Source organism: Cynara cardunculus (genome assembly GCF_001531365.2).
Source record: "Cynara cardunculus var. scolymus isolate 2C chromosome LG 2, CcrdV1, whole genome shotgun sequence".
In the NCBI taxonomy this organism is placed as follows: Eukaryota; Viridiplantae; Streptophyta; class Magnoliopsida; order Asterales; family Asteraceae; genus Cynara; species Cynara cardunculus.
In genome coordinates, this window is record NC_037529.1 from 9,161,331 (window position 1) to 9,175,492 (window position 14,162).

The following is a 14,162-nucleotide window of genomic DNA, read 5'->3' on the forward strand; positions in this document are numbered from 1 at the left end:
CTATATATATATATATATATATATATATATATATATATATATAGTTTCAAATGCAACCCATCATATTTGTACAACCAATGCAACACAATAAATTAAATTTTTTATGGAAATGAAATATATATATATATATATATATAATTCTAAATTCATTAGTATATTATTAATATATTGATTATTGTTAATGGGTTTGTTTATCATTTATTTATGGCACCTAAATAATTATTAATCCAATTAAGACTTTATTTGTACCCCATTTATAGACCCCTTTTCTTGTCTTCATTTCTCTTCACATCATACAAATTCCCATATTCACAACTGAATTCAAAACAACTCTTTTTGCTAAAGAATTAATTTCACAATCTCAATTAACCTTTTGAGATTATGAATAAGGAAGAGAGTTGCAACACAACACTTGCACTTGGGATTGAAGTGGAAGTTAAAAAGGGAGAAGCAATTTTTAAAGCAAAACAATATGGGTTTTTGGTTGGATCTTTCATTGCCCGTTCATCCAAAGATTGAAGTTCGTGATCGTAAGTACAATGATGAGACAGATGAGCAAGATTCGTTTGGCTCTAAACAATCGATCAAGAAGAAGAAGAAGATGAGAGAAGGATGAAGAGAAGTAATTCTAGCAACGTTGATTACCATAATAACTATATTGGTGAATCAAGAAAGAAGCTAAAACTCACGACACACCAGATTACGATGCTTGAAGATTGCTTCAAAATCCATAGCACCCTGAATATGGTATGTTAGCTCTCTTTTCTCTGTGATCAAGAAAATACGAATATTTTGAATGATAAATGGTGGTTAAAATAAACACAGTGATAGCATATGGTTCTGTTAAGTCTTAAAAAGTCTATTTATAATGTTATAAGTCTAATGGGTTTATATTTTAATAAAGTTCGCTTTTATTTTCTATTCTTCAATTGATATGAATAAGTATGGTTGTTACTATTTTTGGATAAAAATGTAGGATAATAATAAGCCTAGTTAATTAATTGGAAGAAAATTATTGCAACTGCAGGGCCAGACACAAGAACTTGCAAATAAGTTGAATCTTGTTACATATCGAAGTTTGGTTTCAGAACAAAAGATCAAGGGTTTTTCTGTACTTTCTCTTATGTACGTACACACATGGACGATCTTTGAAGAGCGCTATCTCACTAAAATAACATCAATGAAACATGTTTTCTTGGCCTAGCTACCGTTTCCAGATTTGGGGAATTAAGGTAGCAAAACCCTAATCTAGATCGGGGGTATTATTCTTTCGTATTTGTGTTATTGAAGAAGATATGGATCCAAAACAAACCACCACAACCACCGCTATCTTTCTACGTCCGATAACCCACTACAGCGAGCGATATTGAAAAAAAGGAGCAACAACAAAAGAAAGATAGCAGTCGTGAATGGTGGCGTCGAGGACCATATAAATGATGATTATAATAAAAAGAATGCCATTGCTACAGTGTTGTAGGGTGAAAAATTAAATATGACGGCTTTGATTGTTTTTTTTATTAAATAATTTGAAGTAGGTTATCTCTAGGGTTGAATTATGCAAGCTATTATTGATTAATTATGCTTATGATTATGTTGTTAAGCCCACAAACCTTTAAAATTTTGTGGGGTGAATTCATATTTCATAATGATGAAGAAATCATGAGATCATTAATTTTCATATATATATATATATATATATGGGTTTAATCAAATGAGAACTAATTAGTTTGTGGTAACCGTGAGATCCAATCTCAACCACAAATCAATAGATAAATTAGGAAATTTATAATTTTGATAATTTTTAATTAAAATTTTAATGCAAGGGTATTTTAAGTATTTTTTTTCTCCTCTCTCCTATCTCCTCTCTTCTCTCTCCGTCCCCCGGCATCCGACCACCGTCCTCCGGTGATACCACAGTGGTATCACAATGCATCATATATGTGATTGGGTATCACACTGTGGTCGTTTGTGCGGTCGATCGGATATGTAACACAGTGGTATCACAATCATCTTATATGTGCTTGAGTATCATACTGTGGTATCACCGGAGGATGGTGGCCGGAGGACGGTGGCCGGAAGATGGGGACAGAGAGAGAAGAGAGGAGAGAAAATACCTAAAATATCCTTGCATTAAAATTTTAATTAAAAATTACCAAAATTATAAATTTCCTAATTTATTGATTTGTGGTTGAGATTGGATCTCACGGTTACCACAAACTAACCAGTTCTTCCTTGAATGGGCCTATATATATATATATATATATATATATATATAGGGAAGGGTTCAAACGAGAACGCCTTCATTTTACGAGAACGCAAGAACACTCTTTTACTATAGACAATCACATGTGATATTATTATTTCATCACATGTGATACTAAATCAGAGAAGCGGACGACTTTTGGCGCGATCTTGGTTGTGGGCCAAGTCGTCCTTACACCACTAAGTCTCATCGTATGTATTATCACATGTGATAAGGGTGTTTTTGATGTGATACTATAATCCATCAAGACCATTACATGTGATGCTAAATCATAGACGTAGATGACCTTTGGTGCGGCCTAAGTTGCAGAACATGTCGTCCGCATACCACCAGGTTTCCTCACGTGTATTATCACATGTGATAAGGGTTTTCTCGCATTCTCGTAAAATAAATGTGTTATCATTTGAACCTCCATCTATATATATATATATATATATATATATATATGCACACACACACACTAGAAGGGCACTCGTGCAATAAAGCGAGATACATTTCGATTTTTTGTTTTATTCTTTGTCTCTATCTATATTATAATACAATTTTATGTGGTTTTGAGATAACGATAATGTTTTTATTTTTAAATAAAAAATATAAATTTGAAGATATAATAAAACTTTGAAGAAAAATAAATCGTTATTAATATCAAATTAATTATTTAAGAATTCTCATTTTCATTCCGTAATTTCTTTAATAAAACGAAGTTTTTTTTTTGGCTTAATAACGTAATTTTATGATAAAATAATAATTATGTATTCTGTTAGATCTTCATGATTATTCTAATTATATTTTAGAGTGTTTATAATTAAAATGAGATGTTTATCTTGTAGTTAATTATGTTTATCTACAGTTGTTTACACGAATTCAAACATGAAGTTTTAATAAATTATACTTACACACAATCTACTTATGATCTTGAATTTTCAGTAATACACATCAATAAACAACATTTTATGCATAAAAGATATTTTTTAAGAGTTTTTGTTAAATACTTTATAAAGTAGTATAGATTAATAATGGAAGTTTTTATTTTTGGTTTAATAATCTAATTTTTTTATAAAAATAATAATTAAGTATTATGTTAAAACTACATGATCATCATAATTATATTTTAGATTTTTTCTATTTAAAATTACATGTTTATCATGTATTTAATTATGTTTATCTACAGTTGGTTACATGAATTTAAACATTGAGTTTAAATAAAGGGTACTTACGCACAATCTATTTATAATTTTGAATTTCAAATAATATGCATCAATAAACAGTACTTTATACACAAAAGATAATTTTTAAGAATTTTTTGTCAAAAAAATTTATAACACAAGTATCAGAGGCGTCCCATCGGACCTTAATTGCCATCCCAATTGAAGACTCGATGAATGACATCCCAAGTGATGATTGAACGACGATTGCAGATGTATCTATCATTGTTAATCACTAAAACTCATATTTACTAAAATTTTGGTTTTGTAGTCTCTTAATTTTTGGTTGCGATGCCTAATAATAAAACAACGAATTATAGTAATAACACGTCTTACTAATAAGTGGGCCCTCATCACCAGACGGAGTTTTTAGACACGTTTGTTGCGTATATGCAACCATGAAACTACATTCCCAAATCCACTGACATATTCATTGCTCCTTTTATGTCTTTTTAGAAACTTTACAGTTGTTAAACTATCTTCATCACCATCACAATTTCCGAAATTCTTACCTAAACAAGTTGTTGATCGAATCCTGATATCGTTAAAGAAACAAATTAATCAAAGAGAATAGTTTTTTGATCTTTAACTTAGATCTGCTCATATACGATAATATCAAAGAGAATGATGTGTACTTCTAAACAAGGACGTTCCAATCTCTTTGGAAGCTTTGTTACATCCAAAACTTTTGGTTACATTGCATAAATGAAATAACAGAAAATATATGTTAAGAACAAAAATAGACTAAACCTAAAACGATTAGTAATCTGAAATTAAACATATGCCATTAATGGTTTGAACCTAAAACCAAACAATTAATGTTTGAATCCAAATAATTTCGGCTATAGTTTTACACAGGTTGATAAAAAAACCCTAAACACATGTAAATTTGGGCCCCAATTTTTCGGGGACTCTGTTCAAAATCTCACATTTAATATGCTAAGGAATGACCATGCTTCTAAACCATATTTAATTTTAAGAGTTCAAAAGTTGAAATCATTGATAAAAATGGGTTTGAAAATTGAAATCGAAGATGTGTTTGTGATTTTAAAGTTTCAAACCCCAAATATTACAAGGGTCGAAGCTTAAATAATGGGATAATTAAAAAACAATTTAATTAAAATAAATAGTAATTATACGTTTATTTTAAAAGATTGGTTTTTTAACGATAATTGTTTATCTAACTTATTTGTATATAAATGCTTTTCATTTTAAAATATTTGTAATCTGTTTTGTCCAACACTGTAAAAATTAAAGTTTGTAACGAAATCGTTTTTGTAGCATGTCGAAACACTGCTTAATTTGCAAAAGAGCAAAATGTTTCCTTACAATTCACAAGATTAGTACAAACACGTTCGTGGTTTTATGGATTTCATACAAGTTCTCATCTTTAAAATCAAAATATATCGGCATATCATGTTGCATCACATGAACATATATAGACTATAGTAATAAAAAGAGAAAATTTAATTAAAAAACCCCAACGGACTATCATATTTTGAATGATTAAGTCTCTGAACTATTTTTTTGAATGAAAAAAAATATTAAACTTTCTTATTTTGAATTATTAAGACATTGTACTATTTTTTTTGAATGAAAAAAACCATTATATTTTTTCATCTTGGATGAAAAACCATTAAACTTTTCAACTTTAATTGATTAAGTTTTTGAACATAATAAATAAACTATGGTACCATTAAAAATTGGTTATCTATATTTTTTTAACCTGAAATCTAATGCTTTATTTTTACTTTTTTAAAATTCAGGGTCTTAATCTTTAAAAATATGAAAATTTATTGATTTTTTTTCATTAAAAAAAATAGTTTAAAAAATTAATCATTCTAAATGAAAAAATTTAATGGTTTTTTCATTCAAAAAATAGTTTAAAAACTAAACTATTCAAAATAAGAAAGTTTTTTGAGCAGTTTAAGACTTTTCCCTCATAAAATATGTTTATCTACTACTAAGTGCTAAGAAATATTTCAAATTAAGAGATTTTCTTATTTTAAAAAATTAGAAAAGTACTCGCACAATACAGCGAGACACATCTTGATTTTAATTTTCTATTTTATTATTTGTTTTTGTCGATGTTATAATAAGATTTTATGTGTTTTGAAGATAACATTAATGATTTTAGTTTTGAATAAAATATAAATTTGAAGATATCATAAAAATTTGAAGAAAAATATATCAATGTTAATATCAAATCAACTATTTAAAAGTTCTCATTTTTTTATGTAATTTCTTTAATTTATTTTTTTATTATAATTTAATTTAAGTTTAATAATAAAATAATTTATTTTTGGTTTAATATTATAAATTTTATAAAGATAATAATTAAGTAGAATTCAATGATTATCTTAATTATATTTTAGATTTTTTATAGTTAAAATGAGATGTTTATCATGTATTTTATTATGTTTATCTACAGTTAGTTATACGAATTCAGATATGGAGCTTTAATAAGTTGTACTTACGCACAATCTACTTGCAATCTTGAGGTTTAAGTAATATGCATTAATAAACAGTACTTTAAGCATAAAAAGTAGTTTTTAAGAGTTTTTGTCAAATGCTTTATAATATAGTATAGATATTTATTCATAAAATTGCATCCCTATATATTAATAAATAAACTTTTATTTATTAATTTCCTACTCAAACATATCAATTAAAACTTATGTTTTACATTTCCAATTCATAATTTTATGTAATTTCTACGTAAAATAAGTTACATATAACATCATTTATGCTATATTATAAAAAATTTGACAAAAACTCTTAAAAATCATTTGTATGCTTAAAGTACTGTTTATTAATGCATATTACTTAAAACTCAAGATTGCAAGTAGATTGTGCGTAAATACAACTTATTAAAGCTCCATATATGAATTCATGTAACTAACTGCAGATAAACATAATAAAATACATGATAAATATCTCATTTCAACTATAAAAAAATCTAAAATATAATTAAGATAATTATTGAATTCTAATAAAATACTTAATTATTATATTTATAAAAAAATATTAAACGTAAATTAAATTAATTCGTTACGTTAAATTAAATTATAATAAAAATTTTGAATTAAAAAAATAAATAAACAAGAACTTTTAAATAGTTAATATGATACTGATATCGATATATTTTTTGTAAATTTTATATGATATTTTTAATTTTATATTTTATTCAAAAATAAAAATATTATCGCTTTCTTAAAACCACATAAAATCGTATTATATCGACACAGATAAAAATAAAACGAAATATTAAAATCAAAATATATCTCGATAAATTGTATGAATACCTTTGTGGTTTGTAACAATCTATTTAAATTATTTAATAAAAAATTTCACTATGAAAATGTGAGAATCTGCAACGTTGAATGAAGAGATCCTTTCAGGTTCAGAAGAATTCGTGGGGGTCTGCCCCCACTCTCTCTCGATAACAGTAGCCAAGAATCTTCTCATTCTTGTATTCAAAAAATCGAATCCACGTTCTCTTCCAATTTTGCCGTCTTCAACAAGAAGACAATCACCTCCATACACCCTTCTTTGGATTTATTATACTTTGAAATCTCCGATAATCTGCTTCCATCATCTCGGCTTTGTCGTTTGTCATTTCCCCTTATACCATCCAGACAAACATAAGACAAGCTTTTGGTATTCGAGAAGAAACTGCTGCTTTCTCCCGCCATTTCAATTCATTTCTGCTAATGAGGCATTGGAGGATGCAGAGACGGTAAAGATTTGGACAAGACGAAATGCCTCGTCTACTTCAAGGTATATCCTACTTGCTATTGATGTTTAGTCGTGATTGCAGAAACCTGCGGTTGGGTTTTTCAAGAATCTGTCACAGAGAACTTTAAACAAGCACCTGGTGTGACACAGATGTGTTTTGACATCAAATACGTTTTCATTCACTTGTAGCCTTCAAGAATCTTGCATTTGGGTGTTGATATTTGACCCAACTGATGAAATCGTATTGTTCGGGAGAATTTCCCAACAAACTGGTCAAAAATGGTCTTGTGTACTGTTTGGATTTTAGTTTCTTATCAAGGTAGTGGTTGAGTCTGGGATTTCTCATGTTATGTCCCTCTCTTGCTTTTACTATGGTTTAATCTTATCTTTACACCACCATGCTACTCCAAAAAACTAACATACTTTTGCATATTAATTTGTAAATTATGGACTATTGCAAATATGAAATCTAGTACTATAATCTTTTGAAGTGTAAATGATGTTATCTTTCAAGACACTTGGTAACTGAAATTGGTTTATATCGTGTTCTAAAGTAATATGAGCATGTTAAGCTGTAAAGAAGGAATGGCCATTTGTGTATCACAGTTGTTTACTTGACAAGAACACTATAATGTCATCATCTATTGCAGAAAAACCTTCAATACCATTATCACTTGATCAAGAAAGCTCATCAATGAAGCACCATAGAGCAGGCTTATTCTTTTTCCTCGGAGGATTGGTCTTGTTCTTAGTTTTGCTGATTATTATTGTTGCCTTGCGCAAGTTTATCAGACCGACACAGCTCGGAAAGTGTGTAAAACGCGAAGACAGCTGTAAAGGTTGTATATGTTATCTCAATATGCTTATATGGTCTACAGTTTGTGATGTTTAAGCTGATCAATGGCGTGTTGATAGATTGATTTTAGTTGATTAAATTTCTCTTGTGAATTGCAGCTGCAAAAGATTATTTTAATGGGAAACTTCAAACAATAAGCTATTTTAGCTTTCGAACATTAAAGGAAGCTTCTAGGAACTTCCATGAGGGTAATCTTCTCGGGAGAGGTGGATTTGGGCCGGTCTATCTAGTATGTTTCCTTGAAATCTTCTTTGGTTAATGCCCGATAAAAAGTCCTTTTTGTTGTTTTTGGGGGGAAATTTATAGATTTATGACGCTAATGATGTTCAACTATTCATAATTTGATTCAAGATATATGAATTAAAGCGCTTTTTATAGGGTAAATTACAAGATGGGAGGCTGGTTGCTATAAAGAAACTGTCTCTTGATAAATCACAACAAGGAGAGTCGGAGTTTCTTGCAGAGGTGAGGATGATCACAAGCATACAACACAAGAACCTTGTCCGCCTTCTTGGTTGCTGCTCTGAGGGACCTCAAAGGGTACTTGTATATGAATACATGAAGAACAGGAGTTTGGACCTCATTATATATGGTATATTTTTTTAAAATTTCATTCTAACATGCATTAACTTCTTTCTAGCTACTCGAATCAAAATGTTACTTCGTAGAAGACAGATGCGGCGCCAGTGAGGAGGGTTGAAAGTGAGTGTCAAGAGAGTGAAGGAGGGCTAGGCCGAGGAGGACTTGGAACTTGGGATGAGCAACTATGGTTAGACATGATGGCTTTAGGGATTTCCGAGGAAATGGCCTCTGATAGGAGTTCTTGTAGGCGCAAGATAAGGATAGCAGACTAAGGGTGAGGAATTGTAGATAACCTAGTCGGGAAGAAGGGATTTGGAGAGTTAAAGAAGGGGGTAGGGTTAGTGAGCCAGTGAGTCTTAGATTAGATTAGGGGTGTAAGTTATTCTTACCTTGGTTATTTTTTCTTGTACGTGCTTCTGTTGGTATGTTTTGTTTTGTTGTTTGTTTGTATGTTGTTGCTTACTCCTAACACGTTTTCACATTTTCAAGTTCTTCTTATGTTCTTTCACATCAATTCTTTTAGCAAGTTTTATCCTTTCTTTTCGCACAAGCGAGGGGTCATTAGGAAAACAATTGTTTTACTCTTTGAGGTAGAGGTCAGATTTGTGTACATCCCCCAAGAGGTGGGATATAGTGGGTCTGTTTGGTTACTATATCTCATATGGTACAAAATGCCCAAATTGTCAATACAACAAAAAGAATTGTTGTCTTCTAAGTTATCAGGCTGTGCCTAGATCTCATGATAATGTTCCATTCTTCCCCCCCCCCCCCCCCCACCCCTCTTTCGTATTTTGTTCTAAATAGGCCAAAGCAAACAGTATCTGAGTTGGAATGCTCGGTTCCAAATTATTTTGGGCATTGCTCGGGGTTTGCACTACTTACATGAAGAGTCCCACTTCAGAATTGTTCACAGAGATATCAAAGCCAGCAACATTCTCCTAGATGCCAATTTTCAGCCAAGAATTGGAGATTTTGGCCTGGCCAAGTTCTTCCCCGAGGACCAAGCTTATCTCAGCACCACATTCGCTGGAACATTGTAAGTGTTCTTATTGAATAAGTCGAATGATAACTATTGCATAATGAACCTCTTTACACAATGCCTCTTGTTAACAGATACCACATTTATGTCATTTTCACTACCATCAGATGCAGAATAGTCATTTTAAAGTTTCAGATTGCAATTCAATAATGTTTGTTCATGTCTTTGTCATTTGTAGAGGTTATACAGCCCCTGAATATGCCATCAGAGGGGAGTTATCTGAAAAGGCTGACATTTACAGTTTTGGAGTTCTGGTTCTTGAGATCATTAGCTGCAGGAGAAACACCGATCTTTCACTACCATCAGAAATGCAGTACCTCCCGGAATATGTAAGCAATTTTACATCTTGTTGCCAATATTAACATTTCTGCTCTCTACAAACAAATTGGAAATATAAAGCAACAAAAAGAAGCCTACTTGTCTAATATAATTGGAGTAAGCTGTAAAATAAACCGAAAGAAATCATGGAATGGTGAAACACAAAAGCATACATGAATTGAACTCCTTAGGATTACAGTCATTAGTCATAGATGCACATTGGGCATGAGGCCCGTGACCGGTTAATGGATCGGCCTGTAACCGGTTACAAACACAAAAAAGTCTCGCTACCGAATGACAGGACTTGGCTTTCATAGTCAACAAATCTTTTTGATATTTATACACATTTATAATGATTTGATTCCACTAATTGACAATTACTTGTTCGGCTTCTGTCTTACCGACCCTACATTCCAACCACCCAAATGTATCATACTGTTGGACTAGCTTCATTTTTCTGAGTATTATTAGGTACTGTGCATCAGTTTGCAAGGCCTGATACATGCTTTTCTGACCGAGTAAGAATGGTTGTTTACCAAATGTATGAGTACATGCTGACTAAAACACTAACCGAGTCAGAAAGCAACCCTTTTCTTACTGGTCAACATATTTGTCAGTGTTGATAAACATCTCTTCTTACCTGGTAAGCACCTCTCAAGTCTCAACCAGTAAGAGGCAGTCAGCGAGTAGTAAACAGCCTATATAGATTACATAGACAGTTGTTGGTTAGTGGTTCAAGATATTCGGTCGGTTTGGTTTGGTTTGGTTTGGTTTGGTTTGGTTTTAGTTGTTGAATAGTATTAAAGGTGTATTGTATAATGTTTACAAAACAAATTTGATTATGACTAATTTGTATGTTTTATGATACAAGGCATGGAAGCTATATGAGAGGTCACAAATGGTTGATCTCATTGATCCAAGAATGCAAAAGGATGGTTTTGTAGTGAAGGATGTTATGAAAACAGTTCATATGGCTTTATTATGCCTTCAGCCTCATCCAAACATAAGGCCAGCCATGTCGGAGGTCGTCGCAATGCTGACTTGGAAGGTCGAAATGGTAAAATCCCCATTAAAACCGACCTTCTTGGACCGTAGACAAAGAACCAAGGACGATGAAGTTTCTTGGGAAACCATCTCAGCTGATTTTCCTTCTCCTCTCGAAACCGAATCGCCTTCGTTAACTCAACCTCCGAACTCCCGAGATTTTGATGCCAGTGAAAGCTTTTCCATGAAAAAAGCTGAACCGGTTTGAAAAAACTTTTGTCATCTGTTTATTGAAATGTATTTCAAATTCAAGATCTTTAAATTGAAGTATTTTTTTTAATTTTTATTTAAAAAAGAGGTAATTTTATTCATGGTAATGGTATAAGCTTGTAAAGGAGTAGCAGAGTTTGGTAGAAAGGGTAGCAGAAGGATTCCATATTTGTGTATATATCTTTTAGCAGACATATTCAACCACCCATGTCAAAGTACAGGGAAAGTGTTATGACATTCATGTTTTCCTTATTATATTATATTGTTTTTTTATTTTTATTTTCTTTTTTTATATCATATCATATGGTATTTAAAATAATGATGCTATTGCTGTTTGAATTGGAAAAAAATATATCTAATTATTAGTTAGATGTTCAAAATGTTTTATAAAAATGAAAAAGATCTTTTTTTTTAGTTTCTATAACTAGATTAAGAGGCTGTTTGACAGTTGCTGAGTGATTTGATGCAGGATGATTAAGGGTTGTTTGTTTACCTCTTAATAGTTCCATTAATAGGCAACCACTGAATCGTTAAAAGGTGAATCTTGTTTGGCAAGAAAAAAAATTTGTTTCTTAATGGTTCCAAAACCCTCTGAATGACTTTGTATCCTGGATCTCCCTTAACTATTAAGAGCCCTAATTTTATTGTACATAATTACCACACAGTTATATTTTATTTTGCATGAGAGCCTCTTAATCATTCTGACCATTTAATCATTTTGCACCAAACCATTCAGCAATTGCCAAATGAAATATAGTGCAAAATAAAATATAATTATTTGGTAAATGTTCATGATTAAATTAGGACGTTGAATAAGGGAATCCCGGGATAGAAAATCATTCAGAATATTTTGGAACCATTAAGTGGTCAGAATAATTAAGAAGGTCTCATGATATAGTGCAAAATGAAATATAATTATTTGGTAAATGTTCATAATTTAATTAGGACGTTGAATGGTTAAGGGAGTCTCGGGATACAAAATCATTCAGAGTATTTTGAAACCATTAAGAGACGGATCTTTTTTTTGTCAAACAAGATTTAACCTTTTAACAATTCAGAAGTTGTCTGTTAATGAAACTATTAATAGGTAAACAAACAACCATTAAATATATGCCTAATAAATTTTTGTTAATTTTTTATTATAAAAATTTATAGATTACGTATATAGGGGCGGTTTTAATAAAAGGGTAAATATTGTGAGAATACAAAAAATGAAAGGCTATGAGAAAATTCATATATGAGCATTGAAAAAATCTCGAAGTAATCTATTTAAAAATGCATATGTGATCGACGTTACAGATTATTCATATGAGTTCACATATGTATTTTCAAATGTACTTTTTCATGATTCACATATGAACTTCTGTTTTTTACTTTCTCACGATATTTAATTTTTTTTATTTGAACCTTCCACTATACGAATATTTTGTAATGTAAATGATATGACAAAATATTAATTGGCATAATTCCTCTGATACTTTTGATTTAATTTTAAATTTTATATTACGTACCATACGAGGGCAAAAAGTATGAAAATATCGCTGAGAACCAAACCACATCGTCCATAACTCAACGTAACTGACCAAATTTAATTTGCTCAGATTCAAAAACGACATGAAACCTTCAACTGACAAACCAATTAATCTTAAGATTCCCAATGGATTAATCAATGTGTGCACGAACATTTGCAGTTTCAAAAGGAATCAAATTGAACAGAAACCGATCCATGTCATGTTGGAACTAAACGAAATAGACCTCGATAAGTTGGAGATGACAATAATATAGGGTTAATTATGTATTATGTGATAAGTTAAGGGGTGAAAGTGAAAAGGATGTAAAATTGGTATTCACCTGAACCTAATAGTTGGATATGGACGTGAAAGTGATAAGGGCAGTTGGAATTTATGGGGACCTTTTGATTGCACATTCCCAAAATGTCCTTCACACCAATAATTAATTCCATAAATTAATTTTAAAATGTTAATAAAAACAAATCGTTATAAAAATGAAACTTATTTTTTTATTTTGAAGAACATAATTTTAAAAATTATATTTAAATGTGATATAATTTGAAACTTCTAGTAATCAATGTTGATGTAAGTGGTTTTTTTAAGACTTTAAATATAAAAAAAAAATCCAAAATATATGTATTTTTAATTATAGATTCTTAAAAAATATATATATATATATATATACTATATTATAAATCATTTGACAAAAACTATAAAAAATCATTCTTTATGCATCAAGTACTGTTTATTAATGCATATTACTTAAAATTTGAGATTACAAGTAAATTGTGCGTGAGTATAACTTATTAAAACTCGATGTTTGAATTCGTGTAATTAACTGCGAATAAACATAATCAAATAGAAAATAAACATTTCATTTTAAAATATAAAAAATCTAAAATATAATTAGGATAATTATCTAGTTCTAACAAAATAATTAATTATTATCTTTATAAGAAAAATTATATTATTAAACCAAATATAAATTACTTTGAACCTAAATTAAATTATAAAAAAAATTGAATTTAAAAAATTACACAAAAAATGAGGAATTTTAAATAGTTAATTTTGACACTAATATCGATATATTTTTGTCAAAATTTTATGATATATTCAAATTTAATTTTATTCAAAAATAAAAACATCATTGTTTTTTTCAAAATCACATAAGACCATATTATAACATCGACTGAGATAAAGAATAAAATGAAATATTAAAATCAAAATATATCTCGCTACATTATGCGAATACCCTTATAGTAATTTTATAATGTTAATAAAAACAAATCGTATAAAACTGAAACTTATTTTTTATTTTGAAGAACATAATTTTAAAAATTATATTTAAATGTGATATAATTTGAAACTTCTAGTAATCAATGTTGATGTAAGTGGT

General features: G+C 29.9%; 1 protein-coding gene and 1 pseudogene across 1 annotated transcript; both read left to right on the forward strand.

Annotated features, from left to right (window-relative positions):
- Positions 1 to 381: 381 nt before the first annotated feature.
- Positions 382 to 1,477, forward strand: LOC112505874 (annotated as a pseudogene).
- Positions 1,478 to 7,837: 6,360 nt separating this feature from the next.
- Positions 7,838 to 11,394, forward strand: LOC112505875 (cold-responsive protein kinase 1-like). The gene is made up of 6 exons (XM_025109919.1): positions 7,838 to 8,045; positions 8,161 to 8,291; positions 8,441 to 8,654; positions 9,449 to 9,680; positions 9,862 to 10,012; positions 10,873 to 11,394. The coding sequence occupies exons 1-6, from the start codon at positions 7,838 to 7,840 to the stop codon at positions 11,251 to 11,253; spliced, it is 1,317 nt and encodes a 438-aa protein (XP_024965687.1). The 3' UTR covers positions 11,254 to 11,394.
- Positions 11,395 to 14,162: the final 2,768 nt, after the last annotated feature.

What these genes read in the sequence shown, in the direction of transcription:
- LOC112505875 (XM_025109919.1), top strand. Translation starts at nt 7,838, where the DNA reads ATGTCATCATCTATTGCAGAAAAACCTTCAATACCATTATCACTTGAT. An exon ending in ACGCGAAGACAGCTGTAAAG is followed by an intron (nt 8,046 to 8,160) that starts GTTGTATATGTT and finishes TGTGAATTGCAG; the next exon opens with CTGCAAAAGATTATTTTAAT. An exon ending in TTTGGACCTCATTATATATG is followed by an intron (nt 8,655 to 9,448) that starts GTATATTTTTTT and finishes TGTTCTAAATAG; the next exon opens with GCCAAAGCAAACAGTATCTG.